At 48.9% G+C, this 21,082-nt stretch overlaps 7 protein-coding genes across 7 annotated transcripts; 3 read left to right on the plus strand and 4 right to left on the minus strand.

Moving 5' to 3' along the window:
* Window positions 1-354: 354 nt before the first annotated feature.
* On the minus strand, window positions 355-3,836 carry FIBRA_00406 (uncharacterized protein; the record flags this gene model as incomplete). Its single annotated transcript, XM_012322302.1, has 15 exons — window positions 355-430; window positions 479-575; window positions 629-696; window positions 750-817; window positions 872-965; window positions 1,018-1,056; window positions 1,104-1,200; window positions 1,250-1,331; window positions 1,386-1,514; window positions 1,571-1,802; window positions 1,852-1,862; window positions 1,916-2,122; window positions 2,186-2,416; window positions 2,465-2,580; window positions 2,630-3,836. 15 exons carry the CDS (start codon window positions 3,834-3,836, stop codon window positions 355-357), a joined length of 2,754 nt encoding a protein of 917 aa, XP_012177692.1.
* A 1,795-nt stretch (window positions 3,837-5,631) lies between these two features.
* FIBRA_00407 (uncharacterized protein) lies at window positions 5,632-6,405 on the minus strand (the record flags this gene model as incomplete). Its single annotated transcript, XM_012322303.1, has 2 exons — window positions 5,632-6,303; window positions 6,361-6,405. The coding sequence occupies 2 exons, from the start codon at window positions 6,403-6,405 to the stop codon at window positions 5,632-5,634; spliced, it is 717 nt and encodes a 238-aa protein (XP_012177693.1).
* A 766-nt stretch (window positions 6,406-7,171) lies between these two features.
* On the plus strand, window positions 7,172-7,640 carry FIBRA_00408 (uncharacterized protein; the record flags this gene model as incomplete). Its single annotated transcript, XM_012322304.1, has 4 exons — window positions 7,172-7,264; window positions 7,317-7,376; window positions 7,426-7,512; window positions 7,563-7,640. 4 exons carry the CDS (start codon window positions 7,172-7,174, stop codon window positions 7,638-7,640), a joined length of 318 nt encoding a protein of 105 aa, XP_012177694.1.
* A 799-nt stretch (window positions 7,641-8,439) lies between these two features.
* On the plus strand, window positions 8,440-11,093 carry FIBRA_00409 (uncharacterized protein; the record flags this gene model as incomplete). Its single annotated transcript, XM_012322305.1, has 5 exons — window positions 8,440-9,787; window positions 9,843-10,104; window positions 10,183-10,671; window positions 10,723-10,845; window positions 10,901-11,093. The coding sequence occupies 5 exons, from the start codon at window positions 8,440-8,442 to the stop codon at window positions 11,091-11,093; spliced, it is 2,415 nt and encodes an 804-aa protein (XP_012177695.1).
* A 449-nt stretch (window positions 11,094-11,542) lies between these two features.
* On the minus strand, window positions 11,543-12,872 carry FIBRA_00410 (uncharacterized protein; the record flags this gene model as incomplete). Its single annotated transcript, XM_012322306.1, has 9 exons — window positions 11,543-11,605; window positions 11,671-11,744; window positions 11,781-11,892; window positions 11,947-12,043; window positions 12,110-12,250; window positions 12,305-12,357; window positions 12,410-12,532; window positions 12,607-12,722; window positions 12,791-12,872. The coding sequence occupies 9 exons, from the start codon at window positions 12,870-12,872 to the stop codon at window positions 11,543-11,545; spliced, it is 861 nt and encodes a 286-aa protein (XP_012177696.1).
* Window positions 12,873-13,514: 642 nt separating this feature from the next.
* On the minus strand, window positions 13,515-14,903 carry FIBRA_00411 (uncharacterized protein; the record flags this gene model as incomplete). Its single annotated transcript, XM_012322307.1, has 4 exons — window positions 13,515-13,835; window positions 13,893-13,971; window positions 14,023-14,544; window positions 14,743-14,903. 4 exons carry the CDS (start codon window positions 14,901-14,903, stop codon window positions 13,515-13,517), a joined length of 1,083 nt encoding a protein of 360 aa, XP_012177697.1.
* A 472-nt stretch (window positions 14,904-15,375) lies between these two features.
* FIBRA_00412 (uncharacterized protein) lies at window positions 15,376-20,074 on the plus strand (the record flags this gene model as incomplete). Its single annotated transcript, XM_012322308.1, has 23 exons — window positions 15,376-15,678; window positions 15,744-15,846; window positions 15,900-15,911; window positions 15,981-16,086; window positions 16,149-16,378; window positions 16,450-16,538; window positions 16,587-16,826; window positions 16,881-16,961; window positions 17,015-17,158; window positions 17,221-17,783; window positions 17,841-17,937; window positions 17,988-18,145; window positions 18,198-18,293; window positions 18,351-18,465; window positions 18,516-18,635; window positions 18,693-18,848; window positions 18,899-19,036; window positions 19,082-19,197; window positions 19,250-19,352; window positions 19,409-19,567; window positions 19,623-19,764; window positions 19,821-19,876; window positions 19,931-20,074. The coding sequence occupies 23 exons, from the start codon at window positions 15,376-15,378 to the stop codon at window positions 20,072-20,074; spliced, it is 3,471 nt and encodes a 1,156-aa protein (XP_012177698.1).
* Between the last annotated feature and the right edge of the window lie 1,008 nt (window positions 20,075-21,082).

Below are 21,082 nucleotides of genomic sequence, written 5' to 3' on the forward strand. Positions count from 1 at the left end.
ATGGCTGTTACAAAATCATTGACCAGCCTTAACAGATACAAAACGTGTACCTGCCTTTCAAATAGGCATTTTGTATGGAAAATTCAATCCGGTCCGGAGTACCCATTGACCAGGGGCCTGCAGATCTACAAATCTGTAATTCGCACGTACCCGTCAGTCCCATCTGGGAAAGCTCTCCAGGTTTGAATTCTGGGGGAGGTAGCAAGAATGGCATGACACGTGAATGATTCTACGTAATGGAGATGAAAACCTAAACAAAACTCGGTTATTGTAGACACACCTTAATTCTTAGCAGATAATTCCACCTGAGATTCGAACTCATCAGGCTTGTTCCTAACATGAGAAGTAACAGAGTTAGACATGCCTTTGGACAAAATGCCTAGCTAAATCCCGCGCTGGCTGCCCAACTACTTGCATTCCAACGTCATGCCTAATACAATCTCAGCCGAAATCAATATGGACCTCATGTGTCACGAACCAAGGCATCCTAGGAATCTTAGTTCGGTCATACATGTCCTCATCTGGTTTGTTGAGCGTATGGAAATCCTGTATCCGAGGATTGCTGTAATCCTTGCCTGTGGCGACATTATCAACAGCTTGGCGGTCTCCGCAGACTGTGACAGCTTACCAGGCCAAATTTGGTCTTCAAAACCCGAGTCAGGATCATCGACAAGAACATGTTGTGGCGTATCCCATCTGTATTACTCGTTAATTATTCCAGGATCGTCCCAGACCTAACGCATACATACCTCCCAAAGCAAAGATCTACACCTCCCATAAAAGCTATTGCCTGATCGATGACACATATCTTCTCATGCTGCCCGATTTTTGAGTTTAAACGAGGGTCAGATCCAAAACAAAGACTACGTACATGGGCCCAATAAAATGTTCCGGTCTGGAAATGCGATGGGGAGCGTTGCACCATTATATTGGGATGAAGAGCGGTCAAGCGTTGCTTGGTATAGCTAATGCGTGACGACGTCAATAAGCTGCCCATGTGCGTAACAAATAACATACTTGCTATCAGTAGGCGTGGTTCTGTTAGAAACCTCTTGACTAACTGTTCATGAGCGCCAACTAATTTGCCATGAATTTGGGCTTACTAGACAATCACATAAATCTTGACTCCTTCCTTCGCTTTGCGCTCCAGTAGGCTATCCAATCGATATTTCAACATATGTGGTCGTCGCATTTGAAGATCTACGAACTAAGTCAGACTCGGTTCGAACTCATCTAAATCCATGCCTACCTGGAGACAACCACCAATCATGTATATATATACACTCTGTTGCCAGCAGAATCGCTCGAGAAAGATTCCAAAAGTAGTCCCGCTACAAATCGCTTGTTTTCAGCTAGTACTACGTGCCAAAAGAAAAGAAACGCACACCATCAACGAGCCATTGTGCGGCAACATTCAGGCGGATTGGAGCAAAACTATCGAACCTGTTTTTGCCGGTATAGTGACATTCACGGGCCACTCGCTCAAGTGCCGCAATCCACTGTAGCATCTGACGCTGAATTTACCAATATTCTTAGAGATATATCATTGCACAGGACGAGTCGGGTATACCTCGTTTCTAGCAAAGAGCTTGAGCCGCATTTGAGAGTTCTCTACATAGAATGTGTGCTTGGAGACTTCATTTGATCGCCTCTTGTTTTTTTCACTTCCTGGGGCATCATCACGGCCACGGTCTTCATGATCATCAGGCCCTAGTAACGGATTTGTGTTCGTCGATGGATCCAACATGGGCGTCAGTGGCCTCGAAGATGGGGGTGACGACGGTGCATGCGAGAATCCTGAGCTGGCGCGGTGCATCGATGAGCTGGCTGCATGACCGGTGGTCGACTGACTTCGTTGCCGACTGTGACGGTGGTGTTTCCCAAAACTAAATACCTTCGAAACATGGCCTCTTACCGAGCCGAGAGTGGAGGAGACGCGCCGAGGATGACGCTCGGGTTCAATTACTAGATGTTTATGCTTCTCTTTTCCGCCGCCGTTCTGGACTTCGGTGGGATGATCGTCCTCAAATTGAGTGAAGATATTCAGGCCCTGCCGATAATATCGGGTAGGCCGTTCGATTTTGAAATCCGAGTCGATAAGAAAGACATCCCAGACCGAAAGCTAATAGGAAGGAAAGCACGTGTCAGTAGGATTTTAAGGGGGAGCACCTAGAAGCTTCAATACCTCTCCCATTTCTGTGTGCACGACGAGATAACTCTCACGTACAGAGCACCACTTTTGTGATTTCCGCTCCGTCCAAGTGGTCGATTTCCGGCCAATTGTTCCCTTACCACCAACGGCATCGATCCTCAGCAGTCCTGCCTTATACTGGGCACCACCAGATTGTGCAAGAGCTATCATGAGGGCGCTGATCTCAAGAAAGCCTGCGAGACGGTTGGCCGCCGGGTGCCACATCTAGCACAGATTAGCGCGTATCTACAGCATTGCGCCACCAAATCTCACCACAGCACGTATCAGGCCGATGAGATAGTTCTCAAGGGCTTCACGCTGAAGGCGGGCGAAGTCGGCGCGACCGACGTCCTTACCTCGTTCCTTCAAGAACTTGAAGTAAGGGAGACCTAGTAGACATGGGATTAACGATATGTAGTCATAAGAGGAGCGACGTACTGGTGCGCGGGAACTCTGGTAAGGTGTCCAATTGGCGTTGAAAGGCATTAGAAAACGTATAATGCGTATGTAACGACAGAAATTCGCGCAGCTGGCGATATACTACCCATCGTACCGCCCCATTAGCATATTCACATTCGATTCGAAACACTGCTTTGTGGCCATGCAACGGGTGTAAACTGTCGCTCACGCGAATGCGTAACCGGTGAAGCAACGCAGGAACACGTCGGTGACCCTTCTCGTCACGCTCAAACCACAGTCGCAAAACAAGCGCAGATAGTCCGCCGGCCATGAGTTCGTCAGTAATGTTCACAGACTGCGGGGCGACCGCAGACGACGACGGGTGTGGGTTCTTGCTCTGGTTCACTATCTGAGGTATCAAAGATCGAATACGGTTCCACCTCGGTGCGGCATTTAGTTTGGTCTCGCCCTCATCCTGGCTCTGTGACATTGAGAGCGAATGCCGGGCTTGTATGCGTGTCCTCGCTTTCGGGCTCTCCGGACTCGCCTGAGGGGTCTGCGATCCTGCTGGACTCTGCATACCACCATAGTCATATGCATGTACATCGAGTTGCATTTGGGGAATTTCCACGCGTGGTGTATCCATTCGTCGACGCATGGGCTGCCACTGCTCTTGTGCAATGCTGTTCCGTCTCTTCGCCATCCGCTCCGCCTTCAGCCGCTCGCGCTCCCTTTGCTGAGGGTTCTCATATTCCAACGCCCCACGGAATTCGGTCCTAGGCGGGAAGTCAGAACTCTTGTCCGGCCCCCCGCCTTCTAAATCTTCTACGCGAGCGTGTGGCTCGGATAGCCGCTTTGAATGCCCCCTCGACTCGACACGCACGCTTGAGGCGGACATTGAATAGCTCCTTGAGATAGACCTGGGGGGACCCGTCCGCCCAGAAGGTGTATCTGGCGGTGGTTGGCGGTACGCAGACACTGGCGACCCCCATGTAAGGGCAGGTGGGTGACCAGTGCGAGAAGTTAATGGAGAAGGAGGTTCGTCCTCGTTCTCGTCCTGTGCAAATGACTCGGGCTCCTCATAAACAAAATCGCGATTCGTCTGTTTGCCTGTCTGATTTGTGTGGGGTATGGGAGGCGTTTGGGGGTGCTCTGGTTGCTCGGCATCATCTTGAGCAACCTGATGTTCTACCGCTTCGCGAACAACATCGAAGAAAGAGTATGCAGGGCGAGCGACGCTGGCCATTATAGGAGACAGAGGGTAAAAATGGTCATGGAAAGCGACTTGAGCAAGTGTTACCCGTCCGAGTCAATGGACGCCAGCAATTATTTCAATTCGGGTGGAGAGCCTGGATCGAGCAGTCGGGCATCCGTTTCAGGTAGGCCGCCGGCTCATTATGATTTCGGCTCCGCCAAACTTATCTGATAGGCAAATATGATCGCTCAATTTGATTCATTTAAACAATACTCTACGTAGAGCTAAGATACAGGCCCACAACAAATAGCATTACCCACATATGTCCTTACAGTCTAGCGTGCAACCGGAGACGAACTCCCACACTGCAAGAACTGTTTCATTTGCTGCCGGTGAATATATAACACACCCTGGTCTCGTACCCAAACGTGTCAAAGACCACACCCTTTCACTTCACCCGAGAACCTGCCTCTTTTCTGATCACCCCAGATAGGGGAACAGCTGTTGCATCGCCATGTCTGAACGTACGAAGTGCTGTTCGAATGATGCGTAGCCGACTGGGACAATATGGATCTGGACAAGCAACCTCTGCATCGGTTGATATCCAATCGTTTGGTGCGGTAACGCGCTGCTTCGCAGCCAGAAGCGGGAGAACGGATCCTAAGCATGACTCGATAAATATCATGCACTAAATCTTATGACATGCTAATGAGAAGATCTTACAACGAACCTAGTGAGTAGATCGATATACCCTGGCCAGGTGGTAGTTTGAGCATTTCGCCCTCGAGGGTGAAGTAGTCTTCATCCTTCGCCCCACACATTATCCTTTCTCCAGGCGGACAAATTACCTCCACTCGAAGGTCATAGAGTTGGAACGAGTCGTCGTTTGGTTCAAGGTTGATACTCATGTTTATCTTTCGAAGCTAGCCTCAGGCGGTTAAATAGTACAATATCGCTAGATTTAGTTTCAGCGCTCTTCTAAACCTCTAGACCCGCATTTCTCTCGGTAGTAAATCTGATTGCCGTCACTAGACTGGGTTCAGCCACGAGTCCAATCATATCGATGTTCTCCGGAGTTTCTTGAAGTACTCAGCCAAGAACTTCTTGGAAATAAAGCTTAAGCTTGATGAGAGTGGATCAATATTATTTCATTTTATTGGCCGACCACTGTCATTCCGAGCATGTCGGAAAATGCATTTAAGATCGACCACGAGAAAACAGCACTGCGGAGAATGCCCGGAAGTCAGCCACCGAACATGAAGAAACTGGTCTCATACCCAGACGTTTCTTTGCGTCCGGATATGAGATCAAGAAAATATCAGTTGCTGGAGATAATATTTCTTAAACGTTTTCGGAGCTTAAACATGTTATTTAGACATTGCAGCAACTGACCTGTGTTTAGCAGTCAAACATTCCCAATGTTCGAACTCTGAACACAATGAAAACTCGCCATCTCCTGCGAATTGTGTTCGACGCATGTCCACTACTCGAACTTGAGATATTGCCCGCAGTGTGCGACAGGTGCACCAAATTAGCTGTTAAAGAAAATCCAGAGTCTTATTCACTTGCTGAGATAGATCATTCCTGATTATAGTTTATCCTGGAAGAGGCAGCTGGCAAAACTAGTTTGAGGATAGCGGAATAAGCTTCTTGACCTCACTTGTGGTCAGGACAGCTCGTCGTACGGTCTGCACTTCTTATGACGGATAACATTGCCAAACTAGTATCCAAGGAGAGAGCAAGAACATAGAGATCCATATGATTCAAATCGTCGTGAAACCCTGGTGTACCCATTCAATCAGCAAACATATACACCAAAATCAGACAACTCACTTCTTCCTGCCAGTTAACCTGATACCCGCTTCTTGTACGTCCCAAATGGGCCAACTGTCCCCGCCGGCCCACCGAGCTGCCGTCGCACCGTACCGGAAGAGGAAGTCGACAACGCTGGTGATGTTCTCCCTGATTGGACACGCTCTCCGCTAGGAGGTTCAGGACGGGGGACTGCCGGAGCAGGGAGAGCAGCAGAGGCATCTGCATTGAGGACTCCTTTTAACAACCTCCGAAGCTCTTCGTTCTCCTGTTCTAACCGCGCAAGCTCGCTCTCGCGTTCGAGAGCCCACTCTGCTGCCGCAAGTCGTCGTTGAAAACGGTCTGGCTCCTCTTCTCCATCAAGCTCCCTCGCCAACTCAGCATAGCTGTCCTCCTTATCCTCAACAGTACTGGTACTGTTCTCGTTGGGTTCTGGTCGTGTGTGATCAGTCGCAGAAATTGCAGAAGATGAGACTTCAACCATAAACGCAGATGAGCCCTCTGAGACTGACATCCTCTCGTAGGCTTGGATATCCTCTCCACCCAGTTTGCGCATGACAGCACGGAGCAGCCGGCCCACACGAGCCAGGTGCTCTGATCGAGAATTGCTGGCAGCTAGTGCAACATCGAGAGCCTCGGATTCGCGTTGAACAATGACACTCTCGTATTCGCGCATGAGTGCAAGTTCGTGTTCTTGTACTTCGTACTAGTCAAAGAGAGAGATGTGAGTAAGATTTAGGAATAATTTCATGTCAGAGCCCACTCGCATCAAAATGATAACTTTCACTATCCACTGTAAACCACTCATTGGGAGTCATAGCAGACAATTATCACAAAACCAAGCTCAGATAATCACCAACCGCTGAACTCAGGGTCTCTAACTACACAGAAGAACTATCGCTAACATCCATAAATGGGACTTACTGCGCGCGTACGGAATGTGCTCATGAGATTCTCAAGAGTTTGTTCATATTCTCGTATAAGTGTATTGAGTTGCCTGTTGTCATTCAACAGCATCTGATTGTCTGCCGACATGGCAGCGTTCATACGCTCAAGCTCAGCATCATATACGTCTATAAATATATTTATATTCAATGCATTTTGATTAATGACGCGAGATATGAACATGCCTTTTGGTTTGTCTAAATTGAAGCTGCACGTCCAAGTTCATAAGAAGGATCTCCTTATCCAGAGTGCAACATTACCGTCTCAACACGAATCCAGTCTGTGAGTGTATTGCTTGCGTCTGCAGGAGGGCCACTCAGAGTGGGGAACGCAACCTCTACGAATGTGACCAACCTTGATACCTCCCGCCAACGAGTGTAGCGACACAGAAACAGTGCGACTCTGGCTAAGTTGTTCAGAGACTTCTGTAAGCAGAGACCATACGCGCATAATATCATGGTCTCCATTTTGTTGATCCATGATAGCCATTGTGCCCAATGTGGCGGAAACAGACTGAGGCGTGTTCAAGGTTGCTCAGGCTCGTGGCATGATGGTGACTGGAGCAAGAAGTATTGGTAGAGCTCTATTGGCTGCATCGGATCAAAAGGAGCCGGACTGGCGCCGCGTCGATGTCCGTCGTCGAGGCATGCCCTCACAGGCTCACTCAATCACAGACGCTAGCCATGCAAGCGTATCTACAACAGGTGTTTGAGGGGAAAATCGTGAGTGTTAACTTGTTGTGTGACATTGTGCTGGCCATAAACTGGATTCTAGGACTTCGAGGGGCAGAAAAAGGTGGAGACGCTAGTCAGGACAGTTATCATCGCTGCAACGGTGAGCAGCCTACGAATACACTATGCATGAGACTAATTGACTCTTCTAGATTGGTTCATTTCTGCTCGGTTTTGCTCTCCAATCGCTACGTATTACGCTTGGCGCGTTTTCTATCGCGTGCGTCGTTCTGTATCTGGTGAGTCCCTCATAATGAGCCACAGATCGTCTCCTGCTGACGAGGACCAGATCGTTATACCTCCTTGGCCGATGTACAGGCGACATCCAGTACAGTGGCTTCAAGCGAAGCAGGGAAAGGTACAATGAGCTTTCGTTGCGCTTGTGTCTTGCGGGATGCCATTCCGAGTGTACGTGGCTGTCCTAGCCTTGAATAACTTATTCCATTGGATTCAAGTTAGATATGTAAAGCTTTCTTTAAAGCCAAACCCATCGCTCTCATATATCGCATACGTAACTTGCCGAGTTACATATCCACCGACGAGTGGAGGCCTTCAGGCTATCAATCCTATCAATTTAACAGGAAATACGCGGTCTGCACTTCCTGCATCTCCAGTATCCATCATAGTATTGCGTATGTTATCTAAGACCTGGTCCATGAGCAACGGACGTGCGGGCGCAGTCATGAATAGAACTTCAAATTGAGCGTGAGTGATTGAAGTGAATGAACTACCGGAAATCCTGGCTAGTGTACTAGCACTGGTAGTTGTGTGCTCCATAAAAATATGACTTCATTATTCGGGTACACGGCCTGATGGCCTCCTACTTAGAATGGCTGCTTGCAGTCTCAGAACTTCAAGCTTCAAGTCTTTGTGGCCGTTCATATTTGTGTCTGTTGTGCAAGAGCTTTGTACTGATTAAGGAAGGGCACCGTCGGTCAAATGCAACTGACTTGAAGGCCCTCACGCTTAAGTGCGTTACTTATAGGTCGTCTTTTTGAAGCTCACAGCAATTGTTGTAAGTCTTGTCGAAAGGTCGGAGGGAAGCACATATATATTCAGTTCTAGTTCATGATAAAGACATGTAAGTAATCATGTTTGAACACTTTTCTTTTGCGATGATGTCCGTGATGTTATTCGTTCTTATTCATACTGTTTTGATCCCAGCGATGAGTAGTGGCAGCATCGTCCCATTTGAGACGAGCGCTCTCCCTCCAGACCCGAGCAAATTAACGGTATCCCAGCTGAAGGCGTTCTGCAAGGCTCAGAAAATTTCCGGTTATTCAAAACTCGGCAAGGGTGCCTTGATCCAGAGGCTCAAAGAGAGCGCTGCAAGCAGTGATCTTGGCATCTCAACTACGTCTTGTAACCTTCTTCTCCAACGCGAAGAAGCCAGGGATGAAAACACACCTCATGGCGATCATTTAGGTCTTCTAGCTGTTGACGTTGAACGAGGAATCTGTTCCACAGGAGTTGCTAGTGAAAATGCAATCCAAAATCCCCCCACATGTCCTACCAAAAATAGAATAAATCCACGACGAAAGAAACAGAACGGAATGGTAGCGACTGTTGCGCATACATCCAGTTTTGTTCTGGAGAATGTGACTCTAGAGGCATCATCTAGAAGTACCACGAGTGTAACGCCCGCAGTTGATGGCCTAAAACTCAAGGAACCTACTTCTCGTCTGTCCGAAAGACCTTCTGCTTGTAGCCCACCTATTGATCCTTCTGTACTGCGCGCGCTGGTGACTACATCACTCAAGCCTAGTCACTCTGTTTCTGCTTCTCATGTGATTCCTAATGCGACCCCCACAGCAGTATCACGGTCGACGATATCTACTGAAGTCCTATCTGACTCTAGGTTTTCTTCCTCGCGTACGTTCACTAACGCTGCTCTCGTCAACCCTGTCACTGGTGATAAACGATTGCTTGGGGTTCCTTTAAACTCTGTCAAAAAGCGCAAGGTGATGGACAGCATTACTGCCTCCGGGACATGCACTACCTCGGCTTATCTGGCGGCATCTTCATTTCCGTTCAATCGACTTATCAAGCCTTATAATTTGTCTGTTCCGCTGCCTGGATTTATCCCAGCTGATATAATCGCTCGCCAAGAACAAACTGCTTTCTGTAACTCGTCTGGCACATCCAAAGCTCTTAGTACCATTAATCCGATCTCTAGAACCCCTTCTACTGCTCAGCCCACTGGATGGCACTTCAAAAAGCTGATTAATGACCGACAGCCTGCTCCGGCTTCTAGCTTCGCACATGCACACACTGTCTCGTCGATTCATAACAGACCTGTGCAAGGCACTAAGCCTTCAGTCGACAAAAAAATTCCCGTGCTGCGGTACCTCGAGTTTCCGATTACCCCTCCGACTCCTTCGCTTGTGCCAATATTACTTCCGCCTTCGCTTTCCCAGAGAAAGCGAGTGCAGGCCTGGGCAGTCATCCTTAGCGGACTGTCTAATGAAGAGCGAACACAGTGTGCTCAGGTCTCGCGCATGCTTCGCTATGCAGGTAGGTACGCTACAGATCCTGGACTCGCAATAATACTTACCGTATTTTGCCATAGTTTACTTGTCTGCATCTTCTATTCTGAGTCGTTACTACGGTGGAAGACGCTTCGAGCAAGAGGTGACTGACTGTTATTCACAGGCAATGATCAATATGTGGCCATATTTGCGCCTCCGGAAGACTGAAGCGATCCAGCGACTGCGTGTCTATGAAAGATCCTTCCTTCACAATTTTTTTGAGGGGAATGGTCTGTCAAATCCTATTGCAATGCGTCTGTGGTCCAGCCCAGATGATGAAAGACAAATTGTAATAGCCCTACGGTATGCCTTTTTTTACTGGCCACGGCGGTAGCGCGTATAGCCTGATTTAATACCGGCTTTGAGGTTTGTCATAACCAGGCTATGGTTTGCGTTATCGGTTGGAGATGGAAACCACTGTGTAGCTGCTACACCACAACTGTGGGGTATTATAGCGGATGTTCAGCCGGTAATTAAGGGCGAGATCTGGAGTATCACTGTTGTATCGCGGTCCAAAACGGTTTCCATCATGGAGATTTTTTACGTTCTAGAAGCGACATGCGAAGTTGTAGGACGACCATCCCTAATGTCCCCAAAGGGCAATTCCGATACTTTTGCTTCAAGCTTTTCAGAGTTAAGCACGCTTCCCATTCGTGCCGACTGGTCCTCCTACATTGAAGACCATATGTCACCTTCCAACTCTGGATCATCGTCCTCACTCTTGAGTCTGCTCAAATGGGCAAATCACGAAGAGTATGATCGTGCAATTAGTCGACTTTGGCTTAAACGCATCGTCGGCGAGGGCGCACTTGGGGAGGCAAAACGTGTTGTAGCTGAGCGTTACGTATTTGCATGTGTCGTAGCCAATAGGTAAGGCAACATAATAGTAGATATTCCTCCAGCTGACGGGTGGGGTTTCAGTATTGGTGGGCAATGGATGACAGCGACGGCTATGGCCCAAGAATTTGCTGGGCTACCTGCGCCCAGAGTTGGTAATCCTAGTGCAAAGCAGAGGCCAAAATTAGTCAACTTGTACCTTCCTGAGTAGGTCCATCATAGCCAGCTCCGGGCTGAATGACAATGACTGATGATCCTGCAGACATCACCACATCGAGAGCGTGTATTTTACTGCGTCCGAAGGGCAGCAGCTGCATGCAGCTCTGGCCGTAGTGCAGACACCTCACAGGTCGTATTACATCCTTCGAGATAATGGTATGCAAGTTGGCTGCGAAGAAGATGGGATCGGCTTGCTTTGGCAGCAATTGCTGGGATGTGATGCATCAGGCGTCTGAGTTGGAACATGGCATAACATCTTGAAGGTTCTAAGTTCCTCGTCGGAATACTGATATGGTACTTTGCGGTTTTGTCTCGTGTGTATATATTTACTGAAGTCGATGCTGACAATGAATCTCGACGTCTGAGAGCGCTACCTTGCAATGCGTTTCTTACTGGTACTCCCGCCATTTGTGATAGTAGCAATCAGTATTTTCATCATAATTACTCGACGACTCGAACTGCTTTCGGCCGACCATTGAAGGTTGAAGTATTAACCACCTGTAAAAACCCCAGACAGTATAAACCTGTGGATGTCGTCTTATGAATATTGCGGTAATCAATGAGGTCAGTATCGGAAGCGCATTGGATCTTTAGTCAGAATACAACGTAATCAAATTATCACTATTTCCGCGGCTATGATGCTTGGATTCCTCTGCTACCCACCAGTCGATTCCCATGTAAGAAACTACGACGCGCTCATCACGCCTCTGCTTGATGTTAGCTCTGCTCCCAGCTTGTAACCCAGCACCTGTGCGTGAGCAGTTAAATGTTAGTAATCGTGATTTTATCTCAATCTACTACGTAGGTACTAACCTTATCCCAATCTAGCTTCGAGCGCGTCATGGGCAGGGCTCGCCGTAGCCCTTTGAATGTTTTCTCGCCCATTTCTGCATAGGCGTCATTGAGCGACGCCTGATACTTACCCTCCTCCACTTCGATCACGGCAAGAACCTTCGAAGCAGAGGAAGCAGCAGACGAAGGCACGATCGTCGGGGGAAGCGGAAGTTCAACGGTGTGCGTGGTAGAGAGTTGTACCTGCACACGCATGCGAGTTAACGAGCATCAGATTCCGAAAATAAAAAGACGTACGTTGCCTTGCTCGTAGTAGTGTACGTTAACAAGAATTTTGCCCTTGAGCTGCTTCTCTTCCAGATCAATTATGTACTCCGACCGCCACCTGCCTGACCTGAAATTCATCAGATTGGGGTTCATCGCTCTTTTATGTAGGACAAAAGGGACCGCGGAGGCGTACCAGAAGTTAGATGGGTTATACTTATTCGCTACAATCTGAATATAGAAGCGAGACGCAAAGCCTTGAGCGGGAAATACCGAGGCAACACCGTCGTGGAAGTGGGCAGTAAGGTAAGATAGCGAGGATGCTTCCAATGCCGCGCTGTTATACCCGATGAAGAAGTGACGACTGCAAGGTACATGTCGGAGGACCTACCGGAATGGCTCTGATGCAGCATCGGGCTCGATAGGTTCAGGCTCGGACGCTTCCTGAAGTCGAGGGTTACAGAGAACCTAGCAAGAGGGGAAAATATGGACGCACAAGACTGATGTGGTCAAAGCGAAAACTTGTTCTCGATCGCGGGTCCCAGAACCTGTCCAACACCTCGTCTGTGTCTCCTGCACCACTCAAGTTCGTGACTTTCGCTGAGTCGCTAATGATGGACTGCAATACATGCCCAATCGCCATCGGACAGTCAGCCGCTATGAATCCTGGCTGGGGTCACCAATAAGGCTGACCTGGTGATTATGCCCTGGAACGTCCGCAGTGATAAACTGCGCTAAGTTATACTCGCGCAAAGCTGGAAGAACGCCTTCTTGCAATGAATCGTCGTCGGAGATGATGTTGCGCACATCTGTTTGGAATGTCCATGGTGGCTCGCGTTGCGGTCATGAGCAGATGATCCAAAGAGCAACGACTTACCGTTGAGTACATCGTTAATTTCTCCCGGTGGTGACTGCAGGAGGAATCTGGAAACTGCTTCAATACGCTGTTGGGATTCCATAATGAAAGGTTCGGGCCCTTAGTAGGTCTTGAATTCAATCGAGGCTTTCTCGTAAGTTGTAATTCGCACTGAGGGCGTCGAGGGATTCTTGCTTACGTCATCATTATAAAGGAATACGATAGTGCAGCTTTCGATTTTCACGCTGATTTGTTCCATGAATATGGAGCACGGCGACAGCTGGTTTCCTCCATACAGTTTGAAATTGTACGACCAAGTACCATCGTCATATTGTGATAAGTAGTAAGTAAATACATGAGTGTCGCGTCGCGGGGTGAAGCAGGGTATAACCAGAGAAAGGATCCAAAGAAATAAACAACACGCCTAGAGTGCACCCGAAGGGTCCAGGTCAAACCAACAAACGAGACAACAGTAACCAGGCACAGAAATCTGTCAGTCCGCGAGTCCGTCTGAAGAACGATATCCAAAAGTGTTCAGTGGCGTATGCGAAGGGGGTAGGGAAGGCCACGGAAGATCAAAACCGTGATAATGTCCCGCGACGGGATAGAATGACATGAGCCGAGCGTAAGGAGCGGACGGGAGGCGGGTCGCGCACGACACCAGTCCCAAAAGAAGACTGATCTAGCTGCTCCAAAGGCAGGTCTGTATGTACAACGGCAGCGGCCCGTCGTCTCCTGGAGGCCTTCACTCTAGGGTGCGATTTACAAGGCTGCGTCGATGCCGGACAGAGTGGCGCGCAATGTGCGCAATGTCGCCTGATTCCGGGGGGACGTGGATGGGGACAGGTGGGAGGGATACGAGTGTAGGTACTACGTCGTCCAAGATGCCCCGGTCCTTGAGCGTAAGCGTCGGAGAAACATGCAGATATGTCGATGCGCCGGCGACGGCAGATGAAGTCGTAACGCCTTCATCGGCGCTGCCACCGATGGCTGTTACAACAGAGGAGTCTGAGTTGGAGTCATGCTGCGACTTGTAAACACCGAAACCGATAGCTGCAATGATGATCTACGAGTGCACGGCGTGAATCCCGACCCAACAAAGAGTGAAGCTAAGATGACATACGAGTAGCAGAAAGATTCCAATGACCCATACCCAACGAGAGTAGCGCGAGCTCCCGTTCATTGTCTTCCTTAGCCATGCACTTGTTGGGAGGGGTAAGACCAGAATCAACGATAAGAAACGGAGAACGTACCTTTTGCTTCCACGAGCATTGTGGTCTTCCTTAGCTACCATACTGAAGCGTCGCCAAAAATCCTCGCCCTGGCCTCGCCTCGGGAGAAGTGTCTCCTCCTTGTCGCCGCGCAAAATGGGTTGAGTGGGCGAAAACTTGACATCGCGCCTTGTACTGGCCGCGCTAGACGGACGAATAAACGCAGGCGCAATCGGGGTCATCGGAGCCTGGAGCTCCAGAGGTGAGTGCGGGAAATGGGGCGAGACAGGCGAGTTCTGTCGGGAGACGAGAGTAAGTGGCTTTGGAAACGCCTGCGACATCTCGGGCGACATTGACATCGCGGGTGCAGGCGCAGGAATATGCTGCTTGCCCTCTGGGGTGGCGGCGCGAGGTGGGCGTGAGAGGTTGAGGGCGGCAACGGGGGCGGCGTAGCCAGGCTTAGGAGCAGCAAGCGGGATGGGCTGCTGGGGAACCCTTTTGCTATCGTCGAATGGGTTTTCGGCGGGAGGGACACGACCCGAACCGTCTAAGTACTGGTCGTACCTGGATGCGAGGATCGGGATTCAGTGACCCGGCTATACACACTAAACGAAATCACTGCAAGGTTGAACGAATATCACTACAAGCGATCGTCGACCATCCATGCGCACCATTGCCATCCATATAAGCCCCTCAAAACGTGGGCACTCCCAACGCTTACGACAACACATGATTCCAACTAGCGAGGGAGAAAATACGCACATGTTGTACGCAGATGTCCTGTCGTTGGGGTTCGAAGGCGGCTGCTGTCTAATTCTGCGGGTCTCAGTAGGGTGTTGTTGATATACAGAGTCCGGCTCGTCGGTTGCATAGGGCGGTCGTCCGGCGAGAGGGGGCGTGCGATAGATAACTGGCTGGGCCATGCTTCACTCCGGAATGAAGGAGCGAGATTATGAAAGAGCGAAATGAAAGAGAATGTATGCCTCAGAACACCAAGGCCAGCGAGAGCTGAATAATGAACTTCCGGAGATGAGAGAGCGCAGGCAAGATGAGAGAACGGACGCGTTCGCACGTCTTTGTATTCTCTGCCGCCAGCTCGGCTATATTTGGACTCATCAAGAAACTTCATCTGGTCGCAACCATCGGTCACGCTGTCAAGCCGTTGGATGTTCTAGCGTACTGGGTGGCCGAGCTATCAAGTAAGATATAATCCAGTGAACTTCAGGCTGTTTTCTGTCCTGTGGTTCTAAGTACACAAAAACTGCTATTACGATTATTTCCACTTCTGGACTAATCGTCATTTATTGCGCTATTTGTTCTTATTTGTGAATCGTCGCACTCGACGCGTCGCGACGCGTCCTTCTACCCGGACTTCCATCATTAACAACTCTTCAGATGCCGAAGCGCAGAGCCGTATCGGACAACAGCGACATTGAAGATGCGTCCTCGCAGGCCTCTAAGCGCGTTCGTACAAAGAGCAGTGAGGATGAAATCGAAGGGACAATTCGTCAGGCGATCAGTCGCACGAAAGGCAAGGGCAAGGCGCGTCAACGCACCGAGGATGTAGCCGATGATGAGGACGATGAGGACGACAATGTAGCGGACATTGCGTTAGACGAAGATGAGGAGAGGAGATTTGAGGAGGAATACGAAGAGGCTATCCGGGAGAAAGTGATGTCCAAGGGCAAGACACAAGGGGTGAGCCTTAGTTGTCTGCAATGTTAAGAATGAATTCGATGTGGTTGTGGATTCGACATATTCAGGGCATCGCAGAGATGGGCATCATCGAGTCGCTGGAAATGCATCAATTCATGTGTCATAAGTACTTGACGTTTACTTTCGGACCGCAGATCAATTTCATTATCGGTATGTGAGCCTGGTCTGATGTTCCTTGCTCAAGTCTAACTCGGCGGGCATAGGTCATAATGGAAGTGAGTTCAACGGTCACTAAATCACTGTGCATATATTCAATCATTGCACTATTACTCTTCCCCTGATAGGTGGCAAGAGCGCGGTTCTCTCTGCATTGACTGTAGCTTTAGGCGGGAAAGCTACTTCTACAGGGCGCGGGGCCGGTCTGAAATCTTTTATTCGTGAGGGACAAGGGTACGTTCAATACTTGAGTTCGCTGCTGATTTTGCACTTCATTGTTTTTTTACGGTGGCCAGTGTGGCAGAAGTTACGGTCGTCTTGAAGAATCAGGGTGAGGAGGCATACAAACCCAGCGAATATGGCAAGAGCATCACCATCACACGTCGTTTTACCAAGGAGGGCTCATCCTCATACAAAATCAAAAGCAAGGATAATCGAGTGATTTCGACTAAACGGGAGGAGTTATCCGCTATTTGCGACCACATGAATATACAAGTCGATAACCCGATGAATATCCTTACTCAAGGTGCGTCTCGCAGGATGCTGCCAAGATTCGTTTGATGACGGCTTCACAAGACTCTGCTAGGTAGCGTGTAGCTCCACACTCAGTTGTTATACACGCTGTTCCTAATAGGTCGCTTCGTAGACAGTTTTTGAGTGCCTCGCAGCCTGCAGACAAATATAAGGTAATAACATATTTGTACCGATGTATTTGACTAATCATGTTCGGCTAGTTCTTCCTTCGTGGTACACAGCTAAGCCAGTTAAGCGAAGAATATCAAATCTGCCTGGAGGGTATTAGCCAGACCCGGAAGCTTCTGAAACTCAAGTCCGAAGCAATTCCCGATTTAGAGGAGGCGTTAGACGACGCCACAAACCATTTCCAAGAGGCTCATAAGGCCCGCGAGCAACGTCATAAGGCTGATGAGCTAAAGAAGGAGCTTGCGTGGGCCCATGTTGCTAGCAAGGAGATGGTTTGCTCACACATTTGCTCGAACTCTCCATCTCCTAATATTGTCATTATGCAGGAGTTGACGACTAAGTTAGAGGAAGTCAGTAAACTCCGGCATCGGTCGAGCAAGATCAAAACCGATCTCGCTACCGCTGAGGTCAGGAAAGGTTGTCGGATTGAGTGCCGTCCATGCTAACATGCTACTGACAGAAAAAGTTTGATGCGGCCTCTCGTACAGTGGAGGCTTATGAGGCTGACCTCGAAGGAATGGGCGAAATTGAACAGATTCGAGACCAGAAGAAAGCTCTCACGGATAAAATGAGAGACAACAAGGGTAAAATCGCTGACTTGAAGGTGAGCATATACATTTTATAGATGAGGATTTAGATTCAATTGACAAGCTTGTGCATTTATAGGAAGAGCAGAAAACGATGAACACTAACCTCACCAACGTCAAGAATCAGATTTCTGCGCTCAATGCGCAGATCGAGAAAGAGAAGGCCCGCGTTGAGGGACTGTCACAGGGGAAGCGGGAGGAGACCAACTTAAAGCTACAGCAAGCCCAAGCTGACTGCTCTGAAGCCGAACGTCGGCTACACACTGTTAGGACGGAGAAGGAGCAGAAGGTCGCTGAGCTTAAGGAATTCGAACAAATCGGCAAACAGATGGAGGGTGAGGTCAATGCGCTCAAGAACCGGGTTATGGAGAGTCAGAATCAGTTGCAGCAATGCATCGCAAGGGAGAAGAATAAACTCGCGCCATTTGGTAACAATATGGACCAGGTGCTACAATCAATTCAACAGATGAGATGGCACGGTAATAGGCCCGTAGGACCGTTTGGAATGTATGTCAATGTTCTGGAGCCGGAAAGGTGGGCCCCTTTGATGCGCGTGCAGCTGGGTAGCATGATGAGTGGGTTTGCAATTACGGATCCGCGCGATCGGCAGCCTCTGTACGACCTACTCCGTCGCACCAGAAAGTAAGAAATTCGTATGCCCCTGTTCTAAACTGTTGCTTATACACGAGTTTTCAATAGTGACCGAAGCACCATTACTATCTCGGAGGTCGATTTGTTCGATTACAGCAGGGGAGAGCCCCCCGCGGGGGTGCCTACCGTCTTGCGCGCTCTGGATGTGAGTACTTGGTCACGATGTCGACGAATTTACCGTTAACTATCATGCAGGTGACGGATGAATGGGTGCTTCGTATCCTGATAAATACTAATTCCATTGAGAGAATTGTTATCGCCCCTACACGTCGAGAGGCCGATGACCTTTTGCAGACCTTAGGAAGGGGTGGAATAGCATGGTCTGCCGACCTGTTTAGGGTCCAACGCTTCGCGTATGTGCATTATGGGCAGCCGGTGTTTAGAACTCAATATTTTGCTTCGTAGCGAAGGTGGTGGTTCGTCCAATCCGATGAACGGAATAGGTGGCGGCGATCCTCGCCATCAGTTGTTCACAGGGAATGATCCCTCTGTCGCTAAAGCGTACGTCTGATTATGGTGCATGGCGACCGTATTCGTTTACTGAATCCGCCGCTTTAGACGTTGGGAGGATGAAGTCAAGAAGGCCGAAGCAGAGTATCGTGCCATGGGCGAGAAATTGAAGGTTCACAAGCACCGCTATGATCAGCTGCAGAAGGATATACGTGGCCTTAACGTAGGCTTCAGCAGCTGTTTTCTGTGTATATCGCTGAAGTTCGAGCTTAGGCACAGGAAGCCCAGGTGAACCAGCGGCTGAGAGAAATGCGGTCTATCAGAGATGCGCTCGTGGTTGAGAGCAATGAAGACATGCCCGTCACCATCCAGGCGCTCGAGGAGTCCAAGGCGGTATGCTCAAAGCTTGCTTACATAAATGTTTTTCTCATATTACTCTAATATTTTCAGGAATTGGAGAGAGACAAAGAGTCAACTATTGATCAGTTCAAGGCGGTGGAGAAGAGCAGAGCAGAGTTGGATGCTGCGCAGATTCCCTTTGTGGAGAAGCTGGAACAGCTCAACCGTCAAATTCGTAATTTTGACGGCGAGAGGACCAGAATCGGTGTGAGTGTTTTATTTGCCAGTGAGATCGTGATGACGAATGTTCTCCATAGCAACTGATCGCGGATGCGGTGGAAAATCGAGTTCAGGCGCAGAACAGCATGCAGTGGTATGCCAATAAACTACAGGCAGAACAGAAGGGGATTCAGACTGCTGAAGAAATCGCAAAGAACGTACAAGAAGAGTTTGAGGTACGAACTGTCGTTTTCAACGGTTCTTTGCTTATCTTCAGTCAGGCCTGGACGGCTAAAGCTGAGGAATACTGCGAACGTTGGGACAATCCACGCAAGGCAGATGAAGTGCAACGCGCACTAGAGGCTGTTCAGACTGCTTTGCGTCAAAGGGAGAAAGAGTAAGTCTGTGCTTCCCCCCTTTGTGTAAGATTTCTTACGAGTTTGCTTCAGGCAAGGCGCATCTGTGGAAGAGATGACTATCGAGGTCAACAAAAGAAAGGCTGCGCTTGATACGGCCAAGAAGGACCTGAAGAACATGTTGACACTGAACAAGGTGTGATATACACTATATTCCTGACCAAGTATATTGCTGAATTTGCAAACCTATAGGCCCTCAAGAAGTCGATCAAGATTCGAGTAATGAAATGGCACGACTTCCGTAGACACATTGCATTACGATGCAAGGTGTATTTCCAATACCACTTGTCTAATCGTGGCTACTACGGAAAAGTTTTATTCGACCATCCTCGTGGGACGCTGCAGCTTAAGGTAAGTTCGATGTCGGATCAATATACAGTAAATCAGCTTTCTTGCGTCTATATAGGTGCAAACGGACGATCAGACACTTACACAAAATACGAGAGAGAAAGACCCTCGTTCCCTCAGTGGAGGTGAAAAGTCGTTCTCCACGATCTGTCTGCTTTTATCGCTTTGGGAGTCGATTGGCTGTCCTATCAGATGTCTAGGTGCGTGACATGGCCTCCTTGTCGTATTTATTACTGACGTATCTGTGTTTTTATAGATGAGTTTGATGTCTTCATGGATGCTGTGAACCGGCGTATAAGTATGAAGATGATGGTAGGTCCAGCATACTTCGTTGCCTTCGTGTCACTGATACGACAATGTCAATAGATCGACACGGCGAACACTTCCAACCAGAAACAGTACGTTTTGATCACGCCGCAAGATATGACAAACATCAGTATTGGCAACACTGTACGAGTACATCGCATGACGGACCCTGAGCGGGGGCAGGGTGTTTTGGCGTTCACGTAGATCGGAAAGGTGGTGCAACCTCTAAAGTTAGTACTATAGTAATTGAGACCTTGTGTTTAACCTCAGATTCTTCTAATCTTGCTACTATCTTCGATTGTATTGCGGCAGCTTTTAGAGTAAAGACGGTGGTAATGATATTAAGCTGTTTCAGATTCCAATCAAGTACTGCACGCGAAAAGACATCATACTGTAACAGTACTTAGATTGTATTAAGTTACATCTAATTGGCAGTGGTTCGGACTGTTGTCCAAGCAAGGCACTCAAGAGCATCTTTGGCGCGACGCAGCGTCCCGGTGGCTTTTCGCCCACCGAAAACGCTCTAAAAATACATTCTTTCGGATCGAGAGACCGCTGCAGAAAACATACATGCAGAAAGCAATATGGTAAGGGAGGGATGGTGGGTGCGCGAAAAACGGGATCTGGTGCGATCCTCGATTAGCTACGAGAAAGAGAGGGCGCTCTCCTATTTATCTACCCGCCAGGCATATCAGGCATTCCTGTCGACCTCCTAAGTCTCGTCAGCCATGGAGTCGGTTCGGCGAGCGGGAGCTTCCAAGAAAGGAAAGAACTCCACACCGAGCGCGGCGCGAGTCGAGTCTCACTAGTCGCCCTTCCGGTCAAGCAGAGACTGTGTACGCTTCCAGTATTAGTAGCATTTTAAGACGATTCTACCGGGCGCGGTTGTTTTGAGGCTTGTAGTCCGTCGGCCCCACACCAATCGATTTGCGAAAATAAAATATTTAAGCTCAATTGTTTTCGAGCACCTGACTGACGCGATCACGTGGTTGGTACCGACGCGTACCCAGTAACGATTTCAATCATTCCACGCTTGGTCGCTCCCGACGACCAGGTCATCGGTGGTTCATTATATCGGAATATCAGAACTGGATGATCAGTTTTTAAAGGACTCTCCGACGACAATGTCAGTATTTGTGCGGAATGTTTTTTCTTGATGTAGACACTGAATACTTTCCGATACTGCATAGGGCTACACTTCACAAGAAATCA

Source organism: Fibroporia radiculosa (assembly GCF_000313525.1).
Source record: "Fibroporia radiculosa TFFH 294 genomic supercontigs, scaffold203, whole genome shotgun sequence".
NCBI classification, from domain to species: domain Eukaryota; kingdom Fungi; phylum Basidiomycota; class Agaricomycetes; order Polyporales; family Fibroporiaceae; genus Fibroporia; species Fibroporia radiculosa.